This window comes from Corythoichthys intestinalis, chromosome 1 (assembly GCF_030265065.1).
Source record: "Corythoichthys intestinalis isolate RoL2023-P3 chromosome 1, ASM3026506v1, whole genome shotgun sequence".
NCBI classification, from domain to species: Eukaryota; Metazoa; Chordata; class Actinopteri; order Syngnathiformes; family Syngnathidae; genus Corythoichthys; species Corythoichthys intestinalis.
In genome coordinates, this window is record NC_080395.1 from 43,515,699 (window position 1) to 43,541,668 (window position 25,970).

At 39.7% G+C, this 25,970-nt stretch overlaps 1 protein-coding gene across 2 annotated transcripts in view; it reads left to right on the forward strand.

Annotated features, from left to right (window-relative positions):
• The window catches only part of cgnl1 (cingulin-like 1), a 72,132-nt gene extending 49,379 nt beyond the window's left edge, over nt 1-22,753 (forward strand). For both annotated transcript variants that reach the window (XM_057833143.1, XM_057833148.1), the window contains 11 exons: nt 3,621-3,827; nt 3,907-4,011; nt 4,095-4,247; nt 4,514-4,684; nt 9,560-9,721; nt 11,495-11,584; nt 15,649-15,732; nt 19,666-19,790; nt 19,878-19,986; nt 20,067-20,230; nt 21,836-22,753. In XM_057833143.1, the coding sequence (XP_057689126.1) occupies nt 3,621-3,827; nt 3,907-4,011; nt 4,095-4,247; nt 4,514-4,684; nt 9,560-9,721; nt 11,495-11,584; nt 15,649-15,732; nt 19,666-19,790; nt 19,878-19,986; nt 20,067-20,230; nt 21,836-21,989 (1,524 nt within the window). In that variant the 3' untranslated portion in view covers nt 21,990-22,753. The remainder of the gene's footprint in view (nt 1-3,620; nt 3,828-3,906; nt 4,012-4,094; nt 4,248-4,513; nt 4,685-9,559; nt 9,722-11,494; nt 11,585-15,648; nt 15,733-19,665; nt 19,791-19,877; nt 19,987-20,066; nt 20,231-21,835) is intronic.
• Nucleotides 22,754-25,970: the final 3,217 nt, after the last annotated feature.

Below are 25,970 nucleotides of genomic sequence, written 5' to 3' on the forward strand. Positions count from 1 at the left end.
TGAAAAAAAAAAAGGTGAGGCTTACCATTGAAATGTAGATGGAAAAATATGAGCATGGTCCGCGAACTCGTTCGACACTACAGCCATAGAATGTCTACGATCTCAACGGTCCTCCTCCGACCTTCGTTCGCCAGTCTTTATAAGTTAAGGTGACAATTATTATTACTGTAACATCGCCAAAGAAATCGCCAGCTTCGTCAGCTTTTTAATCATTTATTTCAGAACTTGTGCAACACAACATGCCGACTGTCAGCTGCAGCTGAAGCAAAGTTAAAGTAAAAAGTCTCCCTTACTCTGTCACGTCAGCCACGCGGTGCGTTCAGGTCCACCACACAAAACACATCTGCCACATTAGAACCCCATTCGTTACATTATTACAGTTATTATTATTATATTACAATTATTATACAAGGTGTTCCAAAATGGTTGACTCCATTCTAAATGCCCATACCTCGGAATGATGGATCTTCATGAAACTAAATACACTTTATGTTGAAGGTCATAAGTTTTATTGGTTAAATTTACAAATTACAAATATTTGTTGGTTCTATGACAGATTTTGATAAATGTTCAATATGAGAGCCTCCTGTAACTCTGCACACGTCGAGTCTATTCGAGCTCGTGCCAAACTCGCTGTATCATGTCTTCAGTAACAGTTTCCAGTGCAGCTGTAATTTTCTGTTTTGTTGTTTAGTTGGTGCCTTCTTTGCAAAATTAGTGAAGAAGGCACGCTGCACTGTCTTCGGTGACTGAGTCCGCGCATATTCTAACACGTAAAATGCCTTTTCTTTTGAAGTGAACGGCATTTCTTAACCTGAAAAAGATAGAAATGCCAAACGTTACACACAAAAACTTGAAACGTTTCTACACAAGCTGTGAAAATTTGAGGTCATTCCAATGAAAATTGTCAAAATGATTTGAACACCCTGTATTATTGTTCCGATTTTTATTCATAATTTATTTGTTTTGCTCTGTGTAATTGCTATTTGCAATAGTACCACAGTATTTATTAAGGATTTAGTGTAGGTTTTCGAGCTGTGGAACGAATTAATGTATTCTTATGGGAAAATCCTGCCCGATATATGACCATTTCGACTTACAAACCAGGTCATGGAACGAATTAACTTTGTATGTAGAGGTACAACTGTACTCAATCTTCATAAGATTAAATTATTTGATGAAGTTTATTGACTTAAGGGTCCATCTTTAATGCTCATTATCATCAGGAATTTTCATCTACACTGTCAAAAAAAAAAAAAAAAAAGATTTAAAAATACCCTAATTTTCGGACTATAACCCGCTACTTTTTTCCCTCATTTTGAATCCTGCGGCTTATAGTCCAGTGTGGCTTATTTGTTGATTTATTTGGGTTAATAGGTAACACTTTATTTAACAGCGGCATCTTAAGACTGTCATCAGAACATCATCATTATGACATGACACTATCATGGGCATTACTGAATGCTTATAACAGATGTCAATATACAGTGCTGCTCGAAAGTTTGTGAACCCCACAGCGATGGTCAGATTTTTTGTAAAAAAAACTAAAATAACCTTATTAAATGTTAAGTTATACCCAAATCCACAATACTGACATTCCAAATAATGGACTGAAACAAAAGAAATAGTTATATTGTCATTCTTTATTTAACAAAAGTGGTTGATTTAAGAAAAACTCAGATATCATGTGTGCAAAAGTATGTGAACCCCTTCAGTTAATAGGATATTGCGCCTCCTTTTGCAGAGATTACCTCAACCAAACGGTTTCTGTAGTGACTAATCAGCCTCTCACATCTACTTTGGGGGATTTTTGCCCATTCTTCCTTGCAGAACGCAGTCAGTTGAGAGAGGTTTGATGGGCGTCTGGCATGAACTGCTCGCTTCAGGTCCCGCCACAGCATTTCAATGGGATTTAGGTCAGGACTTTGACTGGGCCAGTCCAGAACACGAATCTTCTTCTTTTTCAGCCATTCCTTGGTTGTATTGCTGGAATGCTTTGGATCATTATCATGTTGCATGATCCACCTTCTGCCAAGCTTTAACTTCAAAACAGATGGCGTCAGGTTATGTTCTAGGATTTGACAATATTCCTCAGAATTCATGATTCCCTGGACTATGTGGAGTTGTCCAGGTCCTGAGGATGAAAAGCAAGCCCAGATCTTGACATTCCCACCTCCATGCTTCACTGTTGGGAGAAGGTTCTTTTGGTGGTATGCAGTGTTGACTTTTCGCCAGACATGGCGGTTTTGGTTGTGACCAAACAGTTCAATTTTGCACCTACATCAGTTGATGAAAACTCTTTTTAATTTAGTCTCGACAACACAACTGTTAAAAAAACAAAAAAAAAACTACTGAATTGATTGATTAGGAAATCAGGTTGAAATAATAGAAAATTCCAAAATGTTGAGGGGGTTCACAAACTTTTGAGCAGCACTGTATGTCATGTGGCATATTATGTCACTAAATCCATTTATGTCCAGCTCAGATCTTTTACGTCCATTCAAAAGTGAGATAATTTGCTGGATGACACTAACTGACATCTATTATAAGCATTCATTAATGCTTATGACAGTGTCATGTAAAAATTATGACTGTCTTATGACAGTATTATGGCACCGCTATCCAAGAAAATGTTACCAAGTGCCATAATTAGCAATTAATGAAACAACTGGAACAGTAACTGAAGAAATAATTAGCACAGAACATGACTGTTATTTACATCTGTAGCGCCGCCATGCATGCTAGGAGGAATGTTGGATGACAACAGTGTTGAGAGCAGGTGGCAGCAGAGGTTGACTGTCTACCCCAAGAAAGCAGTGATAGCCAAATGAAGCTTTTAGTGACAATAAGGCTTTGCAGCCATTTGGTTTAAAGCTTAATGGTGGTTCATTTGGTCTCATGACAGTTTTATGGTCCCATTGTCAAATGAAGTGTTACCAGTTAACATCTTTTGGTGTAAATATCCCATAATACAATGAGGACAACTGCGGCTTAAAGTCCAGTGTGGCTTATCTATGAACAAATGCCGTTTTCATGTCAAATTTGGTGGCTGGCGGCTTATAGTCAGGTGCGCCTTATAGTCCAGAAATTACGGTACTTTTAAATTTACAGTAAAATACTATGAGCTGTGGTTGCCAGAATTTTACCATGAATATAATGATGAACATTAAAAGTTTACCGTCATGTTAACAACAGGCTACCATAAAATGAATTTCATTTTAACTTCTTTTTACAGCAAACAGCTGTAAAAAGAGAATGCTTGCACATACTGGCCTGATGGTGATATCACTGCGCAGTTTTCCCATTTTCCTAACGGTGACAGTCTGGCAACCACAGCTGCCAGTATTTTACAGTAAATGGTAACTTTTTTTATACAGTGTAGCCTTTAGGCTCAACCAATTACAGCTGAAATTATGACTCATACCTAGCAACTGGGTCAACGGCATCAACTCAGAGTACTGTGAGAATGTTCTGGAATCACTCCGAAGCTTAAGACTGCTAGCTAGGATTTTAGGAAATCTCTGAGACATTTCTCAGACACACCCACCCACCATGTGTCTTATTTCCAACTTGATAACCTGGTCCTTGCTTAGGCCTGTTGTATGTCTCGTCACATCCAGAGCAGCACGGCCGTGGTCCAAGAGAAGGTTGAAGCGGAGGCGGCCAAGGGTGTGCTGGAGGGGCAAGCGAGCCGTCTGAGCCAAGAAGCGGAGAGGCTGCGCAAGCGGGTGCAGGAGCTGGAAAACGAAGTGGCCAAACTCAACCGCATCATCGATGACGCCAAACTGCAGGAGATCAGGCTGGGAGAGCGAGTGGCACGGATGGAGGTGACGTGGAAACATTGTCCCATGTTGACTGTGACCGGCAGATTATAATTTAAATCACATTTGAATCTGACTTCTACAGAAAGAGAAGAAGCAGCTGGAGGAGTCATTAAGTGAAATTAAAGAGCAAGAGGAGGAGATGTCTCGTGCCAACAGAGCGTTGACGTTACGCCTTGAAGATGTGCAGGTAAGCAACGACCGACCACCCTTTCTGATAAAGCCTAATCTGACATGAATTATATTCATGTAATAATCTGTATGCTACGATAGAGGAACTTTTCCAAACTGAGCAGTGAACACACGAACTTGGAGGAGAGGTTGCAGGAGGAGAAGGATCAGAAGGAGCAGTTCAAGAATATGAAGAATGACATTGAAGACGAGAGGCGGCTCCTGGACCGCACAGTGGAGAAACTTCAGAAAGAGGTGTGCCTTAAAATTCTTGGAATTGGTGACATCGTTCACAACAAACAGCGGTCTTAATTACTTGTTTGCTGCTCTCTAGAGAAATAAAATAACCATGAGAAAAGCTATAGCTCTCCTGGAATCAAAACCTGATATTTCTCATTGATCTCCATAATTTGCAAGGTCAACATGCAGACAAATCCGCATTCGTACTTGAACTGGTCCAGTGGTGAAATTTTAGCTTAAAGCTCAAAAGCACTTGAACTTTTCCCGTTCTGTGCCTTCAGATGAACGACATTGTAGACGCATCCCAGTTGTCGACACGGGAACTCCAGGAGCAGATTGACATTTATAAGGAAAAGAACCGCCGGGAGCTGACGGAGCTGGAGAAGCTTCTTAAGGAACGAGGCCAGGAGCTCGATAAGTACCTGCTGGTTGCCCAAACGCTACAGGAGGAGGTGCACTTCTTGATCTCTTCTCTTTATTGTCAGAACAGTAAATGCCAACTGTGCAACCATTCATGTGAACCATTGTTGTGACTCATCACACAGCCTCAGAGCATCATAACAACTTAACATCCCGTCTTTACAATTCACTAATTCAGCTTTTCAAAAGCAATTTAGGAATGTTAGGAATGTCTTTGTCTGCAGCATGGAATGGTGAATGTAAATACTTATTCGAAAGAGCAATTGCCCTATGTGCTTTTATGTCGCCATCAAATATTTACATAACGAGGGAGGGCACTTAGGCATGTACAGTATTTACTGTGAGGACAGTATTCTAGTTTTACAATGAAATGAAATGATGCACAGTATACAATGGCTAGATCTGGAACAAGGTCATTGCTCAAGAGTACAATTAACCACAAATTAGGGACTATAAATTGCACTTTTTTCTTTGTTTGACTGGGTCCTCCTACTTTACTTCAGGGCAATTTACACTGCTGCCCAAAAATATTGGCACCCCTGCAATTCTGTCAGATAATGCTCAATTTCTCCCAGAAAATGATTGCAATTACAAATGCTTTGGTACTAATATCTTCGTTTATTTTGCTTGCAATGAAAAAACACAAGAGAATGAAAAAAAATCATTATCATTTTACGCAAAACTCCAAAAAAAGGCCAGACAAAAGTATTGGCAGTATTTAGCCTAATACTTGATAGCACAATCTTTAGACCAGACATGTCCAAAGTCGGGCCCGTGGGCCAAATGCGGCCCGTGGTCAAATTTCATCCGGCCCCCAGCCTCTGTCATAAAATCAATAACATCTAGCCCGCACACAGACCTAATAAATTGGCCAGCAGTACTGCTACCAGCATATGAAGTAGCGTACACACTAAATGCTGCTCCTCATTTACCCACTAAAAGGCAGCACCACTCTAGTACCCCTTTCCCACTGGCCAAAAAACCCATGTCAACCCACTAACAATCGGCTTTTGGTGGCAGTGGGAAAGGTGCAGCGACCCGCCTCGACCCGTGTCAATCAACCCACCAAGCGACCCGCGTTAAAATCACCTCGGCTGTGATCGTCATGCAGTGTGAAAGCAAAACCCCGGGTCAACAGTCAACATCCTAATCTACGTGGTGACGTAGGCTCTTACGTGATGCGTCATAACAACGTGCCAGTCGCCTCCCATTACACGACTCCTTTCAATTTCAAAACCAAAATTCACGTCGCCTACGTTGCCTCAGCACAAGCAGAGTGTTGATCCTTTGCTGCATTTCGACCATTTTGAGGGCAGTAAAAAGCATGAAAACAGAGAACACAAACGGAAAGGAGGCTTCCATGTTGCTCTGCATTGTTTACTTCCTTGAACTGAATGTATTCGGTCGCACTTGTCGATGCGCATCTTAGCGTGGTGACGTCACGTAACCTTACGCACGACTGAGGAGGGGTGGGGGGTTGGACGGGTGAAAAAAAAAAACACGGCTTTTTTTTTTTGTCAATGGGAAAGGTGCCAAATGCCAATTGCTAGTGCGTTGCATCGGCTTGGAAAAAACACGCATTGACCCACTAGTTTCAGTGGGAAATGGGCATAAGCAACGTTACCCCGTCTGATCCTTTACTCCCAATTTTCTATAATGGCGACAATCAACAGAAAAAGAGAGTTGACGGCGACGGCCGACGCTTCAAGGATAGGTCGCAATTGGACTATTTCTTCACTAAAATACGTAACAACTGTGTCTGCCTTATTTGCAAAGAGACAATCGCTGTTTTTAAAGAGTTCAATGAGAGGCGATTTGACCAAACAAGACACGCTGACATGTACGACAAGATTACACGGAAAACACGTACTGAGAAATTGAAGGAACTTGAAGGTAGTTTAACTTCACAGCAGCAATATTTCTCAAGATCCTTAGAGTCGAAAGAGAACGCCACAAAGGCTAGTTGCGAGATTGATGAAATTATTAAGAAAAAAAATAAAGCAGATGTGACACACAGAATGGCTTGCGAAAATTTGCTTAAATAAATTGTTCTACGTAAAGGACGTCAGCCAAGGTCGGCCCCCCACATTTTTACCACATCAAATCTGGCCCCCTTTGCAAAAAGTTTGGACAACCCCGCTTTAGACAAAATAACTGCGAACAACCGCTTCTGGTAGCCATCAATGAGTTTCTTACAATGCTCTGCTGGAATTTTAGACCATTCTTCTTTGCCCAACTGCTCCAGGTTTCTGAGATTTGAAGGGTGCCTTCTCCAACTGCCATTTTCAGATCTCTCCACAGGTGTTCTATGGGATTCAGGTCTGGATTTATTGCTGGCCACTTAAGAAGTCTCCAGTGCTTTCTCTCAAAACATTTTCAAGTAGTGTTTGAAGTGTGTTATGGGTCATTGTCCTGCTGGAAGACCCACGACCTCTGAGGGAGACCCTGGTTGGTAGTCTTCAGACTTTATAATGCCATGCACACGGTCAAGCAGTCCACTGCCAGAGGCAGCAAAGCAACCCCAAAACATCAGGGAACCTTCACCATGTTTGACTGTGTGGACAGGTGTGGTTCTTTTCTTTGAAGGACTCGTTTTTTTTCCTGTAAACTCTTATGTTGATGCCTTTTTCCAAAAAACTCGACTTTTGTCTCATCTGACCAGAGAACATTCTTCCAAAACGTTTTTGGCTTTCTCAGGTAAGTTTGGAAAACTCCAGCCTGACTTTATCTCTCGGTCAGAAGTGGGGTCTTCCTGGGTATCTTACCATAGAGTCCCTTTTCATTCGTTTTTGGCTTTCTCGGGTAAGTTTTGGAAAACTCCAGCCTGGCTTTTTTATGTCTCTCGGTCAAAAGTGGGGTATTCCTGGGTATCTTACCCTATAGTCCCTTCTCATTCAAACGCCGATTGATAGTACAATTTGACACTTTTGTACCCTCGGACTGCAGGACAGCTTGAACTTGTTTGGATGTTAGTCGAGGTTCTTTATTCACCATCCGCGCAATCTTCCGTTGAAATCTCTCGTCAATTTTTCTTTTCCGTCCACATCTATGGAGGTTATCCACCGTGCCATGGGATTTACACTTATTGATGACACAGTGCACGCTAGACACAGGAACATTTAGGTCTTTGGAGATGGACTTGTAGCCTTAAGATTGCCCATGCTTCCTCACAATTTTGCTTCTGAAGTCCTCAGACAGTTCTTTGGTCTTCTTTCTTTTCTCCATGCTCAAGTTGGTACACACAAGGACACAGGACAGAGGTTGAGTCAACTTTAATCCATTTTAACTGGCTGCAAGTGTGATAGTTATTGCCACCACCTGTTATGTGCCAGTAAGTTAATTACACAAATTAGAGAAGCATATTATTATTATTATCACATGATTTTTCAAAGGGTGCCAATACTTTTGTCCGGCCCGTTTTTTTGAGTTTTGTATAAAATGATAATGATTGAATTTTTGTTCCATTCTCATTTTTTCATTGCAGCAAAATAAATGAAGATATTACTACCAAAGCATTTGTAATTGCAATCATTTTCTGAGAGAAATTGAGCATTATCTGACAGAATTGCAAGGGTGCCAATACTTTTGGCCAGCACTGTATATCCCTCGTATTGTTTTGGGGTCAGAATCGACCTGTCTTCAAATTTTCGTATGCAAAAATCAGTGGTACTTTTGATATATCCAAACTTGAAAACGGGTCAGTCTTGACCCAAAAACAATATACTGCAAAGGTTTAGTATTTTCAGGCCAAGTTAGTTTACAGATCAATTTCTAACACAACACAAGACAAGGGATATCTGTCGTAGTTGAGGGAGTTTGTTCAGATACACAAAGTAGATACTGAAATCTGGACATCCTTAACTGCCATTGACAATGATAGGCATCCAATCCATTACAACTAGGAGGAGGCTGTGAATGGTCATCTTTCAATGCTATTGATGGCACCGCTGGTCCAATTCATTTGGACTGTCCAAATGGATTGGACATTTTGCGCCGTCATTGGCAGCCAATAAGTTAAATTGAAGGAGAAGAGAAGATCTAAGAGAATGAGAATATTTGACTTGAGTGAAGAATGGACGACACGTGAATGCTGATGTTCGCTGAAGTGCTGTAACATTATTTCTTGACTGTATCCAATTCTTTTGAGCTGCTTTATTGTTGCTGAAGTAATTATAGTGACTGTGTTTATTTAGCGAAGACAAATGGCGGATGACTTACAGACAATACAACCAAGCCCTACCTCCACCAATGCGGCTTGTTTTATCTTCGTCACGACACATATTTTGACTAGTACGATATATTGTACGGAAAATATGGTCATTTAAGATCCTTGATATTCAGTGTAAGGTCCACATACTCAAATGTTCTTTGTCCTCACTTGTACTGGCAATCAAGCGTATGTTCAAAGGGGTTGGAGGTCTATTGTCATCAATAGCACAGAAACATGACCGTTCGCTGTCTCTCAAAGGGGCACAAACAGGTCCCCTAGCATCCAGATCTTCCAGTTCTCTCTTCCTACAGCCGTGCTGATGCGTGGTTCTACAATTGCTTAACAGGAAGTATAGGGTGAGCCTCCGAGGTTGTGATATCATTGTTGTCAAAGCTGTGCTTGGCTGTATTCACATCCTCCTTCCTACAACTCTCCTGAGTTTGCTTTTCCAGCTGCTCCGCGATGCCCCAACAGTCTCCACCCATGTGAACTCGGCAGTTAATGGCAAAAATGACAGACCACAACCCCCCCTTAACTTTACTCATTACGCTGATAAAATGTATTGTATAGCATAAACTAATCATCGTCAGGCATTTCTACCTTTATTTCACATTTTATTTTTTGGCAGCCCCAAATAGTGAACCATATTTTTAGTGGAGGATTGCAATTTGAAATTCCTTTTTCTCCTCACTTGTAGCTGTCAAGCCGCGAAGAGGACCTGCGCCGGAGTGAGCGGGAGCGAGACGAGGCTGTGCTCCGAGAGAAGATAATGGAGGAAAAGCTTCATGAACTAGAGGCATCGCTGCAGACGTACACCCAAACTAAGGATGACAGGGCTCGACAGTTCAAACTCATGGAGGTATAGCACACAAAGAATTCATTGCAAATTTAAAATAAGTGAAAATGCCCAAATGATATCCAAAGGGGCAACATTTCATATTACCTTTACTTGTTATGTATACAGCATGTCTGAAAAGTAGAGTCACCCAATGTTGGAAAATAGCGTCAAGACGCAAAAAATTTTGACACTTTGGAGAAACGTACCTTCTTTGGTCATAATTTGGACCGTTTCAGATGGCGGTCTAGTCCAGTATGTTGCCTACCATTCATACATTTAACCTTTTATAGGGCACTCATTTAAATATTCGGCTGCAATTGATGCCGCAATCCATTTTGACTGGACTCAAAATGGATTGAACTTTTAGCACCGTCAATGTCACTGAAACATGAGGATTCACAGTAGGGCTGCAGCTATCGATTATTTTAGTAGTCGATTAATCGATGAACTACTTAGTTCGAATTATCGAGTAATCAGATAAGGAACATAAAAAATTGAATAACCAGAGCTAAGCCTCAAACGGTATTTAAAAAAAAAAAAAAAAAAAAAAAAGTGACAGAGCATCTAAGTACAGCAAAAGAACAATTGGCTAACTTACATAGCAAAAGTCCGCTAGCTATAAAATGCTGTAAAATGCAAATTATTATTTTTTTTTTTACAATGCTCTTAAAGTTGGTTCAAACACATATTCCCACAAAAAAAACCCGGCTAAATATACCGATAAACTAAATTACGGATGCATTCGTTAGCTCAAACAAAAACTTAGCTTCTATTGGTTTTAACAAGGAGCAGCTGGATTCGGCCATGTGAAATGAGTTATATCATATTCACTGTCGCCACTAGAGGGCAGTGTATCCACCCAAATCAATAAAATGGTAAATGGTAAATGGTGTTATATACTAAATGTGAATAAAATAAATCCAAATAAATACTATAGGTGTCAATGGCAGACCATGAGTTAAATGCTATGTCATTAAAAAAAAAAAAGAGTGTATTTGGGGGACATAATTTTACTTATTCATAAAAAATGCTTAATAGCTAAAACAAAACAACATCATTATTATTTAGTGGATTTTTTTATTTAAACTATTATTACGATTAAATTAGTCACTTGCCCTATACAGGGTTATCTCATTGACTGCCAGCACAGGTACATATGTAGTATTCATATAGTACAGTATGTGCTGTGGTAGTTTAAAAAAAAAAAAAAAAAGAAAAATGGATAGAAAGAAAGAAAAATTGTATATACAACACAAATGAACTGGAATCGACGGCCAGTCTATTTTGCTCAATAAATTTAATTTGAATTTTATTTTCTAATCGAATTACTCGAGTAGCAGCACTAATTCACAGCCACTCCTCCCAGTTTAAATGTATTTGACATTTATCCCTGTCAATGGCAGCCAAAGAGTAAACACAAAAAGTTACATTTCACTTGAAGCAATAAGACATACAAAGTGATTTTTAGATTTTTGACAGTTTTGTTGCTGAAACATTTGAATTAAAAACTTTCTTTTTAACAAAACGTCTTATGAGGATATTGATTGATGGTGGTGTTGGATGGTTTGTACTTTGATCCGTTTGATTTGATCGTTGCTTTCGATGTATCGTTAATAAAACAGCAATTGCATGATAATATGATACAAGAATAAGATATTTCCAATATTACAAAGGATCGATTCGATTACAGTAGAATCCTGTTGGAAAAGCTGTACACTGACTACATTACATTGTGCGATACTTACTTTTTGAGACGCAGTGCGCTATCATAAAAGGATGTGACTTGTCCTTCAGGACCGAATCGCCCAGCTGGAATTGGACTTGGACGAGGAGCGTCAGAATGGAGACCAGCTGATGGACCGGCTAGACCGAGGACGAGAGCAGGTACACGCAGGACTATGTCAAACATAGTCACTATTAGTACTCGCTTGGGTCACTCACCTGCTGTCTGTGCTCATGTTAGTTCATACAGTTGTATTCACTTTTTCATTTCAACCTGTAAATGGGATCCAGATGTCACCCCCAAAGTAGAAATATGCAGGCAGGGTCAGCTTTCAGAGTTCACTTGGCACTTACTTGGTTTCTTCTAGTCCTGAGAATAATTGTTGTCATGCTCGATTACTAAATTAATGATGAATACATTTTTGGAATGACCGATTTGAGCTTGGATTGATTAAACACATAATATTTTTCAAAAGGCCAATTCCTACCCAATTTAACTTGTTGGCTGCCATTGATGCACCAGCGTTGCTCTAAGAATTTACATTGACTACACAATAATTTATAACGCATATTGCCACTAGCTCGACGGCTGAAATTCAGGAAGCAAACCAACAATTTTCCTACTGCTGTTCCTGATTTATTATTATTTGAAAAATTAACTTATTGGCTGCATTTGATGGCGATAGACCTCCCATCCATATGGACTGGGATTATTCTTTTTCAAATTTAAAAATGTTTATTAATGTTTTTAAATTAATAAAATGGGAAGAAAAGGAAATAATGTCTTGTTTATTTTTAAGTAAAACAAGGGGGAATAAACTTCATATTTATATTATTAATATTTAAATTTTTTATTAATTGTATTAAAAATGTATATATAGAAACAAACGGGGGCAAAACAGTAAATATATTTGTCTTTTTATTTATTTATTTAAATTTAAAAAACAAACAAACAAAAAACAATGATATCATAACTTTTTGGGCTGCTGTTGACAGTGATAGATGTCCATTCCATTAGGACTGGGCCGGCCTGGCACCAATGAAATAGCAGCCCACCCAGTTGTTTGGATGTCTATTGTCATCAGTGGATATATTTGAATATAAATTCTTCTTTCACTTAATACCACAACAAGTAGTCATTGAATACTATACATACATGGGTAGGACAAAATAATAGAAACATTTATAAAACTGAATTGTTTGCACAGGAATTTTAAGCCATTCTTCAGCCTCCAGCCTCCCAACCCTTCGAACTCTTTTTAGAGACGATGGCGGTGGAAATCGACTTCTTAATTGAATCTCTAAAACTGACTATAAATTCTCAATAATGTTGAGGTCTGGGGATTGTGCCGGCCATACGAGAGGCTCAACTTCATTAGAATGTTCCTCATGCCATTCTTTAACAATTATGTTGAATGATTATGATTCCAAAATTTTAGGTGTTTCCATTATTTTGTCCAACCCATGCATATATAGAAACGGGGAAAATGGTAATTATAATATTTTTCTATTATTATTATTTTTAATTTAATTAAAAAATATATTTCCAAAAAAAAAAAAAAAAGAGGCAAATGAAATCATCATCACTTTTTGGGTGCTATTGACGGCAATAGATGTCCAATCTATTAGGACCGTGAGAGCACTCATTTGAAACACTATGCAATTAAAAAAAAAATCAACTTTAGAGTGTTATTTGGGGCCATCTCGAGAGTCTAATGTTGTTTTTATTCACTTGAATTGTATTACATTTGTTAAAAAAAGTGTATTGCCCAGCACTACTTCTTAAAAGTAGCGTTAGTGTTTTACTTGTTTTTGTACTGCTTGTTGCAAAACAGATCATCACTTTAGTCTAGTCCCATGGATAGTAAAAATTAAAAGAGTCGGACAGCTTTTTTTTCAGCCTAATGCTCACAACTTTTAAACCCAAATAGGTTTCCATTTTGGGAGAGATTTTTACTTCAAATCCTCTTTAATTTAAAAAAAAAAAAAAATCTTGGCAGAGACAAAGAAGTGGCTTGTGACTTCGGTTCTGGTCAGTTGTCACGGCAACACTTGAGCTTTCAGTCCAAGTGGTTGAGCGCTCGACTGCATGACTGCGCGTGCACATACACCAACACTGTGGAAGCTCTTTGAGCATTTTTCGCCCCATATTTTTTATCATAGAGCATGTGTATCTGAGAGCGTGAGTGTGGGGGGCCATTGCATGGCTATGGAGGCAGCAGGAGGAACACCTGCGTCTCTCCTGGCACCAGGTGCTCCCCTCCTGTCTAAATGAGAGTAATCTCCACTTCTCCTCTCCCGCCGCCTCTCACAAAGCTGATTAGTTTCACCGCATGTTCCAGTCTGCTGATTCAGCTCCCTCTGGCGCTGCGCTGGGTGCGCCGCTTTATAGGGACCATCGCTCATAACAGCGGCCCACTGTCACCCGCTAATTGGCATAAAATATCACCAATTCTACACTCCCATTCCAGAAAAACAAGAAGCTTTGTCAGCCAATCGATCGGTATTCATGCTCCCTATTTCATCTCTGTGCTAGTTATGGTGTACTCTCTCATACTCTAGAGCTTTCTGACGGAGATTTTTTTTTTTTAAGTATGACAAGTAGGACTGCCATGATTAATCGAATGCTAATAGATTATTGAATTAACCGACATCTATTTTGAGACTCAAATAATCGGTTAGTGATATGTTGACCCAAAAAAGTCCTTCTTTTGGGCCTCTTAAATTTTTGACTGCCATTGACAGAGCTAGACATATAATCTATTTAAACAAATGTTCATCCTAACCCTAACCTCCTAGTTCAAATGGGCTGGAGGTCTACCAGTGATAAATTCATTAGAAATTCACAGCAGAAGGATGGAAAGAGCCACATGATTAGACGTCTGTCATCGTCGATGGCTGTGAAAGAGTAAATAGCAGGGGTTAATTTGCACCGGATCCTGCCGGAACAAGATCCGGCACCTTTTGATTTTGGCCTCCCTGTGTTCCGGGACTAATTTGGGCAGATCTGGCACCTCTCATGTGTAGAAAATAATAGAAATATTAAAACATTAAAAAATAAATAAAAAATAAAAAAGGATTGTAATTGCCCCAAATGGGGGGAAAAAGGGAGAGAGTCGTTGATGTCTTTCTCTACGTTTATTGTGGCAACAATAAGAAAACAATAAACAAAATAACAGCAGACTGTCGCCACATTCAATTGCTAACTTTTGCTTCTCCCCCTGCGCTTCAGTCCCAGCGTCTCTTAAAGGGACCGTGCATAGTTACGGACATTACAGTCTAAAATGAAATAATGATATGCATAAATTCATTTACAGAACAAATCCCAGGAATTGCATGTTGTTTATAAAATAATGTAATGTCATTTGAAAGAATCGGAAATTTGTTGATGCACTTGTAACCCTTACTTTTCGAGTCTCGTGAGGCTGTGGGTAGACAGTAGGACAGTATAACTCTGCTTTATTCTCGGCACTGTGCGCACCAGAACTCGTCGTGTTCAACTCAAAATCATCCTACCACAACACAACAAGTAGGAACTAATACTCGAATAGGGACTAAAATTATACAACATTAAATATTGAATATAAATGAATACTGCATCATGTTTGAAAACATAAATATATAATGAAATAAACAATAGCCCATATAAATAAAATAAATGAGCTAAAGCACCTGTAATATTAATAATTATATACAAATCCTGCTTACACACTGAAAAGCTGGACCAACAAATCACGCCCCTGACATAAAAAAAAAAAAACAACATTGCGGGCATCGGGAGCAAGCAGCCAGGATCAAGCGGTATTTCAACATGCCAAACAGACAAGGCAAATGAGTATTTGCGTGTTGTTTTGAGCACGATTTTCTGCGTATGTTCCGGGACCTGTGCCTGTCTCGTCATCCCTGCGCTGTCATATGTACTTTGTTTCCCGCACCTTTTGATTTACAAATTAAGCACTGGTTAATAGTAAATATTATTTGAATAACACTCTTGAAACTGGAAGTTACAGTGGAAGAGCACCTGCGACATTCAATTTCCACCTTTAGATCTTCATACTTCTTGTCTCCTTTATGCAGCAAATACTTAGCTTCCAGGTTGTCTTTCCAGCTTCGGAAACATTTATATTGTTCACGTTTCCGCGTGTGCGCAAAGATCTCTTTTCCTACGGTGATTGTCTGACTGCCATCGTGATCGTAAACCCGTGACTTATGTCTGGGCTTGACAGGTGGACCAGATGAGGAGTGAACTCATGCAGGAGAGGGCTGGTCGGCAGGATGCAGAGTGTGACAAGATGGCTCTGGAGAGACAGGTGCTCAATACACACAGTACACACTTTCCTGCCTGAAAGGGAAGCCTGGTCCAAACTCACAATAGACCAGTACCACCTCATCCATAACACTGGGGAACAGTTTGAGAAAAAAAAATCTGTCGAGTCAGATTTTTATGCTGAATAAAACTGAAATTTTCATGCTGGCTCCAAAATTGCAGTCCATATTTTCTGGCATGTCAGGTTTTTATTGCTTGTAAGCTGTAGCGGACACAAAGAAAACGGCACAACAACCGTTTAGGAGGACGCTCGCAGCGCTAAACGTAATGCTAACGTGAATGCTATGCTAACGCTATGAGTAGGGTTGCCAACTCCCTGGGGAAAAAATAGGTGACACCTCATTGGTAGAGCCGGTTGGCCTGATAACTGTCACCCTTTATTATTTTGTATGGGAAAAGTGATTTTTTTTAAAATTACTATTGTAATATAATTTATTCCAAACTGAATTAATTAGGTACATATTTGAGTGACATAGGCACATGAAAAACAATACTTATCAGCAATGTATTTTAATACAAAAAATACTAGAATTAAATGAACATCCGTCATGCTAAATTTGAAACTGTATAATTTAACCCTTAGGGTCCTGAGCCTTTTTTTGTCTTTGTGTTTTTGGCCGTTTTTTCAAAATAATTTTCTAAAAAAAGTTTAAACATAAACTCTGAGGTACACGTTTTGTTTTTTTTAAGCAACTTAGGTGCGTTCAAAGTCTGCTCAGCAATCACTTTTTCGCAAATGATCACCCCAAATATAAATACAATAAATAGAAATGAAATTGACAGAGCACAAAAATATAATACAATTCACAAAAATATAGGTTCATAAAGAACAATAAAACAAATTACCGTATTGGCCTGAATATAAGACGGTGTTTTTTCCATAGAAATAAGACTGGAAAAAGTGGGGATTGTCTTATATTCGCGGTCTAGACGTTATACCCATTCACGACGCTAGATGGCGGCAGATATCATTGAAGCGATGTTCTGTTATGACATCTCAGCTACTCTCAAGTTTAAGCAGTTTGCATTATTTTATTGCAATGTTTTTCCTTATTCAGATTTGTTTCAAGACTACAGTTACAGTTAGACTTCACTTTGATGGTTAATGCAGTTATTGCAATTTTGTTGTTTTATCACAATAGATTGGTTTATTTATGTTTCAAAAACCAGAAGCCATTCATTTACGAATGTGATTGCACTTTAGTTTACATATTTAAATGTTCAGAGATTAAGATTTGAATGAGGCAAAATAACATTTTTTCTCTCTAATATATTGTTATAATAATTTGTTTCAGATGCACTGTATTTATTTTCTGTATAAAAATTAATTTGGTGTTCAAAAAGTCTTTTTTCAAACTTTGGGTCTTGAAAAAGAGGGGTTCGTCTTATAATCAGGGCCGTCGTATATTCGGGCCAATACGGTATTATCATTTTGAACTAGCCGATTGATCGGGTCCAATCACGTCATTAACGTATTTAACGTTACAGACATAATATGTTACAGTCATCCAGAGTCTTTAATTTAGGGTTATCAAATTGATCCCAATAACGGCGGTAATTAATTTTTTTTAGAAATGTATCACGTTAAAATATTTAACGCAATTAATGCATGCACTGCACGACCCACTCACGCATTGTCGCGCTCAATCTGTAATGGTGCCGTTTTACCTATATAGAGAGATAAAAGGTAGCGTAAAATGAGTAGAGTGAATTTTGGCAGCCTTTGGAGCCTTTTTTTAATTGGCTAAAGCCTTACAATCCCTCTCCCTACGATTAGAAATATCATGGGAAGCAGTGTGTGCAAGGTAGCAACTGATCGTGTTCTTAACACCTTATGTTATTTCCCAACACAGAGAAGATATATCAATTGGTAGCACTACGCACAGTCATGGTTCTACTTCCCATCATGCATTTGGGCATGGCTACAGTATCATTTACTGAAAGCTCAACAAATACACTAGATGGCAATATTTAGTCACAATATACAAAGTCACAAGTCTTTCTATCCGTGGATCCCTCTCACAGAAAGAATGTTAATAATGTAAATGCCATCTTGAGGATTTATTGTCATAATAAACAAATACAGTACTTAAGTACTGTATATTGAATGTATATATTCGTCCGAGTTTTATTCATTTTTTTCTTAATGCATTGCCAAAATGTATATGATCGGGAAAAATTATCGGGAATGATTGGAATTGAATCGGGAGCAAAAAAAAGCAATCGGATCGGGAAATATCGGGATCGGCAGATACTCAAACTAAAACGATCGGGATCGGATTGGGAGCAAAAAAACATGATCGGAACAACCCTATTTTGAACATGCTTTTTACTCGAGCTTCACTCAAACCTCTTTATCTCCCACATTTATTTTGTGTTCCGTTTTCTACATGGCACACCTACCTCCTACCTCCTTGCCCATGAGATGAGCAGGATTGCCATAGTTCCGTCAGCTCTTTGTTCAGAAAGCAGGAGTGGCAGGGGAATGTGTTCCCCTACATGTTCTTTAAAAGTACCATTCCAGTATTCGTTTGTTCTATTTTCGATTTTCTTAATGATACGGGACAAAGCGCGTCCCTTGTAAGCTTAATACAGGGAAGCGTAATTTTATTTCTGAATACCGGTGTTCTGCAATTCCTTCTACGCGGTGAGACGTCCTATACAATGCCCAGTGCACTTGCGCACATAAAAAGTAAGTAATTCAGCTTTACTGTCATCATCTTCATATGCACAGGTCATACAAATAAAACGAAATTGCGTTTCTCTCTCTATCCCTATGAAAGACACAGGACTAACATAAGAGAGACATACATACATTGGAACGCAAGCATGACTGGTAACAATAATTATAATAAAGTGATGTAGTGACAGGCAACAGTTGAGACAGTCAATTGTTGTGTATTGCAAGGCCCAAGCAGTTCTTATGAGCTAGTGAATTATTTAATTGCTTTGTGCGTGAATGTGTGGAGGTTGGTTAAAAGCGGCGAGTACTCACTATTTTTGTTTTTATTGAATCTTTTATTACCTTTTCAATGCCTCAAAAATACTTTTTGCATGTATTTCCCTCTCATACTTTTAACCATTGTGTTTTGTTGTGATAGCTATAAAGCAAAGTGTTGATCTGCTGACGGCATTAGTCACGTAGCATATTTAAACCGCCCTTATTTGATATAACTACATTTAAGTATTTTCTTAAGGCATTTTTAGTGTGTTTTGCCTGTATGTATCTAAACAAAACAAGTTGAAAGCGCACTGTAGTACTTTGGGTGTTGAATTCGCTTCTTGTAGCACGTTTCACCGATGTAGGACATTTGGCATAACATTGGACGATTTCGTTTTTCAAGGTACGGTTGACAACAATAGCTATGAGTACAAACCTTTAAAGGCTAAAGCAACATTAAATATTCTCTCTTGCCAATATAAGAAAACTAATCTTACCGAGTGTTTCAAAACAAGCCAGCCTGGACTGCAGCCAAGCTTGAAGAACATCATTGTCTATCCAACTTTGGTAGTGAATGGGTTAACTACCAGTCAGCGGTAACGTTCAGGGTTGGGGTGCAGGACATTGGACCAAACACTGCTACGATGCAGGCTGACTGACTATGCTTACAATAACAAAATGTCACACATTGTGAACATATGACTGAAACTATGGCGTATTTCTGTCTCGTCAGACAAAAACTGCCATTTGTCTTATGTTTTAGTTTCCCAAGACACTTTTTTAGCCTGTTATCGCATGGAAATATTTTGGTTATCGTCATCATTGACGAAACCAACCATGCTTGACATGATAGAGAGACCAATTTTAAATTCTGAACCCAAAAGTGAGTTAAAAACAGCTGTCAAACCCAACTCAACAACAATTGTGTTCCTTAGTGCAACGTGTCTCTTCATTATTCCACATGTGTCTGCACAGAGCAAAGACCTAAAGAATAAACTGGCTGATTTGGAAGGCTCGCAGAAGTCCAGCAAGGGGGACCAAGTAGCACAGCTGGAGGATCGCATTCGTGAGCTAGAGGAGCGTTTGGAAGGGGAGGAGAGGTTAGGTCAAAGTACACACTGGTTGCCTTTGACGGCGATTGACATCCCAACGGATTAGGGGCTAAAATAAGACTTTTACTCTCTCAGGGAACGAGCTAACCTGCAATTATCCAACCGCCGGCTGGAGAGGAAAGTGAAAGAGGTGATGATGCAAGTAGAGGAAGAACACCACAGCATGCAGGATCAAAAGGACCAAGTATGTATTGTGAAGGCCGCTCGCCCTGCCGAGTCTGACGCCACTTTGACCGGTGCGCACATGCGGCACATGCGCCATAGTTGAACCTACGGCTGAAGGCCTTGAAGAGGCAGATGGACGAAGCCGAGGAGGAGATCGACAGACTGGAGCACGGCAAGAAGAAGCTTCAGCGAGACTTGGACGAGCAACAAGAAACCAACGAGCAGCTGCAGAGTCAGCTCAAAACTCTGCGCAGTGAGATGAGGTAAAGATATGTCGCAGATTCACGTACGCTGGTGCTTTCCGTGCCCATGCTTGGTCCTCCACGTCACAGGTGTCAAACTTGCCTCCTATAGGTCAGTTCTGGCCCACTGTGCCATTTGTGCGTTCCGCTAAAGATAACAAAAATTTAAAAAAATAAAGTTTTTTAAAAATGTATTAATAAAAGAAAATGCGTACCCCTTTGTTTTTTATGTAAGAGACTAAAAACAAAAAATGTATACATTTTTAAAGAAAATATTTACTGTTTTTCATTTGTCACTCATTTGAATATGTATTTTTTTTAAATCAACTATATTTTTAAATTTTTTAAATTGTATTCATTTATAAAAAATATTTAAATATATATTATATATATATATAAATGTGTTAAAGCAACACTTTGTAGCTTTTCAGTTTAGTCGATTTTAGTGACGCCGGTGGACAAAAGTGGTAGTGTTTTGCCTTAAGGAAGACTGCGTTCCCATGAGGACCAGCGCACATCCAAACAGCATCGTAAAATCATCATTGAATCAAAAATCAATCTCCCGGTCACCTGCAGATGGATTAAACAACATTTTTGTTTCCAGCGGCTGTGTGAAGGACACATAGTAATAGTGTAATGAATCCAGTTGTGGCTAAATAATAGCATATGACGGTTAGTAACCATGTGGCTTAGTGTGGCCAATCCCCCCCATCCGAACTCGTCAGCGCTAACGAATTCGGTTGAGGGGGATGGGGAGGGGGGGTTTATTCTGTATGTCTGGGTAGCCTCTTTTTTTTCCTCCTCAGACAAAACTTTTTATCTGTTTTTGCTCTGCCATCTTTTCGCATCGACTTCTGTCATAATGAATGGGGGAAATGATGTATGCCGTGAAGCAGTCAGCACATTTGTAGTTTTTTTTTTTTTTTTGTGTGTGTGGCAGGGTTCCTGCCACCTTCCTCAAAGTTAATTAGTGCAGGCGAAAGCAATATAGCCCCCCCAATATATAAAAGAGGTGTCATTCAACTAGTTGTCAGTCGACATTCGTGTTATCACAAATGTGAAAATATTTTATAAAGGTTGAAAAGTTACCTAGTGTTGCTTTAATATAATTGATATTACCAACAGGAAGTGCCTCTAGGAAGTGATCTAAAATCTACCGGAAGTGTACAATGTACAAAAAATTACCCATAAGTACCGATAAAATTTCAAGGAAGTGACCCACAGTGAATTTTATTACCTGCCATTGATAACGACAGACATCCAATTCATTTAAACTGGGAGGTCTGGCTGTGAATGCTCATCTTTCAATGCCATTGACGGCGCTAGACGTCCAATCCATTTTGAGGGGTAAAACGTTCTTTCATTCGCCCATCTAAATGACTGACAACCTATAAGAAGTGACCCATTAGAGAGCAAAGCATTCAGTTTCTTCAGACACTGCATTTTGTAGTTTTAATAGAGCTGAAGCTGTTTGAAATAATGCGTTCTGACACCCATAGACTGGTGTAGCGAACGCCAACGCCTTAAATATTGTATTCTGTTATTTTGAATCAACTATTTCAACTTTTAATCGTGCGGTCCATGAGCCCACACTTGACGTCTACCGAATGCATGTTTCCATCGCAGGCGTAAGAGCACCTCGGCGCCGCTGCTGAACAATCTGGATGACGACGATGATGACGACGACGTCAGCACGGACGGCGAGACGTACTTCAGCTCCACTTCCAGCTACAAGCGCTCGTCCAGCCAGGACAACCTGTTGTCAACCTTCAGCTTGTAATTGAAAAACTATGGTATGTTTCACATCACCCTTGGACCAAATGACTGCGCTGAAATGACACACCAACAGTATTATTTGAGTAGCTGTAGGGTCATCCTAAAACAGATTTGTAAATACTTTGGAGTTGGTTTGTATTTTGGCTTTCCTAGTGAAGCGTCGCTAGAAGATCATTGGTCAATTTGAATGCGCCGCACACGACTGCATCTATTTTTATAACCCTATCAAATGTCAACATTTTTTATACCCATCATTTAAATGGAATGTATTTTTTAATGAAAAAAGATGGGTGTTTTTTATTTATTGGTGTGCGTACGAACAAATATTCTGGCTTCGATGAGGTTTTCAGGCGGCAGATAAGGGACTTTGTACACTTTTTTTAAAAACATTTTTTAAAATTTCATTTCAGCCTTAACACATCTACTGATTATTTACTCCTATGACATGGTTACTGTAGTATGCCTATTAATCAGTTGAAACAACAAATTATCAACTGACTGTTTTACTATTATTATTATTCTATTTCTGTCCAATTGGGTTGTTTATTCAACATCTGAAACGTCCTCCCAATTTTCCTAAAGGAATGTAATAAATTGACAATCGACGTGTTGCATCACTGTAATTATTTGCACTCCCTTTAATTAACCAATTGGTTGCAAACTTGTATTCCTGCCACTACCTCTCTGTGTACATGTATGGCCTTAATACTGTACTTTATACTGTACCTTCTGCTGTGACTTCAATAAACTTGCTTACGTCTTCTTGTAGGATGGTATTTTATCATAATTTTTCTAAGGTTGAGTACAGTGCTTTGCCTCCCCCTGGTGGCAATGTTGTAATACGTCTCATCTGTGTTGGGATCCGTATTTAACGGCTCGCCGTTTCATCACAACAGGTAGTCCCTTGCCTGGCAAGGCCAAACTGTTCTCCCTGTATTTTTCAAACACTTTGAGAATAGTCTGGGACCCAGCCCATTAACAGCCTCTCGAGCAAGAACAAATCAACCGTCCAATCGGATTCGTTTATTTGCGTGATGTGTTCTTAAAGGTATCCTCTATTTTTAAGACGAGTAATTCATAAAAGATAAATGTTAGTATGAGTTATAATAATTTGATATTAAAACCCCTCTTAATGTTTTTGTTTTAATAAAGTTTGTAAAATTATTTTAAGTGATAGGTCGCCATTCTTGTTACGTCGCAGTGCATGACGTCACCGGTCCTGTTGCCGAAATTCCAGCGTGTCACTCGTTAGCTTTCCCAACATGTCGTGAGTTCTACCCTTCCTATTTGAACCAGATCTGAAAAGTGAAGAGCAGGACAGCACTGTAGGTCGTTCACAAGACAAGCTTCAGGGGAAAATGCGTGCAGCAAATACCTGATAAGACAAAAGTTGGGCAAAACTGGTGCAAGAGAGTGCTGTTGGGAACTCCGGTTGGGAGCGAGATTGTATGCTGTTTGGAACTCCGGTTTTATTAGCAGAAATTCAGGGTAAGCATATTGCGTTTTCAAACTTATCCCAATATAATTATGTAGATTGTTAGCATCCAGAGCTGTCATGTGCTTTACATAGAGTACAGGCCAAAGAGCACACCTTGTGTAATCCATGTCTTGTACATTGTAACGCGTTGTAGCTAGGATACGTGTATAAAAGTACCAAAAAGTGGAGAAGCTTCCACTTATGCACATTTATTCACAAAAAAAATAATATTTCCACCTTGACCACTCTTCACTCGGGAGCTCAGCAGTATGCAAACACGCGTTCCCTGACGAACTCCAACATTGTTGTTAGGTCCACGTCAGAGTCACTGTCGTCACTGTAGCGTGCCATAGTGCTTTAATTATTTAGTATGATTTGGGGAAAACTCTCACGAAGAATAGTCAACATAAAAGATAGCAATAGTAATCCAAATCCACGTTTTTTACTCACTCGAAGATCCAGGAATTAGACCGATCCCATGGCAATGTCGCAGCCGCGATCAGGCCGTGGATTCCATAAAATAGACCGATCCAAAAAGCCGCTGTGGGACCGACGAATCAAAAAATGGACAGATCTGAAACCAATATTGCAGACGCGGTGGGACCGTCAGATCCAGAAAATAGACGGATCCCTTACTTGACTGAGGATCCAGGAAAAATGTTCGGGCGCCAGTTGTAACGCTTGGTGGGTAGGATACGTGCATACAGGGACCAAAAAGGGGGAGAAGCTTCCACTTATGCACATTTATTCACTAAAAATAATAATTCCACCTTGACCACTCACTTCACTCCCCTTGTTTCCATTTGACTGGAAATTGCATCCAAAAGCAGCACATCGTGGCCTTTTACTTCGCGAGTTTAGGCAGCAATAAGCAATTGTTGAACACGCTACACATTTGGAACGATCCCAATGACATCATCACTGCGAAGCCCGCAAACCATGGCGCCAACTAACGGTCAAAATATGGACTAAATATTATAAAATATTGCCATTGATTTAACATTTTATGTGTTTCTAACAACATATTTTAGTACAAGAGACCAATTGTGGTTTATTAGAGCCTACATGTATTTAAGTTAGAGGATCACTTTAACGAGCAACGTCACTCTTCCGCGTCGGAAGTCGTCTCCACAACAACACAGATGGCGAACAGGAGAGCAGAGAATATGTTCTAATCCACGGTAAAATCAGTTTTAAATTACCAAAAACACATAGACACAAGTCAGTGACAACAGTCTGTCTCGCGCTAGCCATGTTGAATAAACGCCGCTCTCCTCATATGTTTACTTCCGCGCGCAAGTCCCTCATCGCTTTACTAATGTCACGTCCGCCCGTCGCTGATAAGTCCACTCGGCTGTCTGTTTGCTGTGGCTTGCTCCACCCTGGAAATTTTATCCACTGAATGGTGGCCAGACTCAATAGACCCCAATCACGTGACGTCACAACTCTGCCCCCCTGACTGGTGCCGCCATATTGTCCGTCAGCTCATCGTGTTTACAACTTTACATATTACCGCTACGTACATTCCTCCTATTACTGCGTGTTTTTCTGCTTGTCTAAGGAATCACCGCCTAGTAAACGAACCCAAAAACCTTCCTGACAATCGTTAACATTGCTTAATCAAAACGGTGAAGGCATGTGTGGCGGTTGGTTGCAGTAACAGAGAAGATAAACGGTCATTTTAATAGTTGCTGTGTGCCTATTGTTATAAGGGCAAATCTCGAAAGCAGCACGGTTTGTTTATCTCTCCATGATGCGTTTGTGTCGACAGCCATCAGACAGCGGCGAAAACATCAATATGATACCAACACGATCGCAGACATCATCAGACGGAGACTACAAAGCTCGGCGCCACGGTCGCGCAGCAAGAAGGTGAGCGCAACAGGTGTTGTGCCTAAAAAAATAGCCGCTCTGCGTGAAATGTTCCCCCTGACGGGAGCGCCCGCACAGAAACTACTTTCTTGTACCGTGAATATGTGTTATTTTACCCTGCTTGAACTAATAAATGTCATACCAGTGTGATTGCCATTGGGATACGGTCGTGAAAAACCTGTAGACTAATAAATTTCTCTTCAAAGATGGTTATGTGGCCCAGTCCACGATTTGTTACCAAAATAGAGTACTAATATTTTGTGTAATTTAATTATTTAAAACTGATCTTACAGTCGTAAATCCATTACTGTAATGCGTCCATGAAAACATTTGATGTTTTCACGTCAATAAAGCGTTATAAATGAGCGCTCCCGTCAGGGGGGACATTTGACGCGGGGCAGCTATTTTTTGGCACACACCGGCCCGTTGTCGATCAAGTTTCATTTTACAATCGTGACAACGGTGGCGCTCTGCTGACCAAATGTCGGTTATATTAGGGATGGAAAAACCGAGGCTTTCCGAAACAATGAACCACTTTTGAGACAATCACTGTTTCGAGGCGTTTGACACACTGCAAGAGCTCCATCTACTGGATAAACAGTGTATGTTTCTTTTTAAAACTAAAGTTGTCAAATT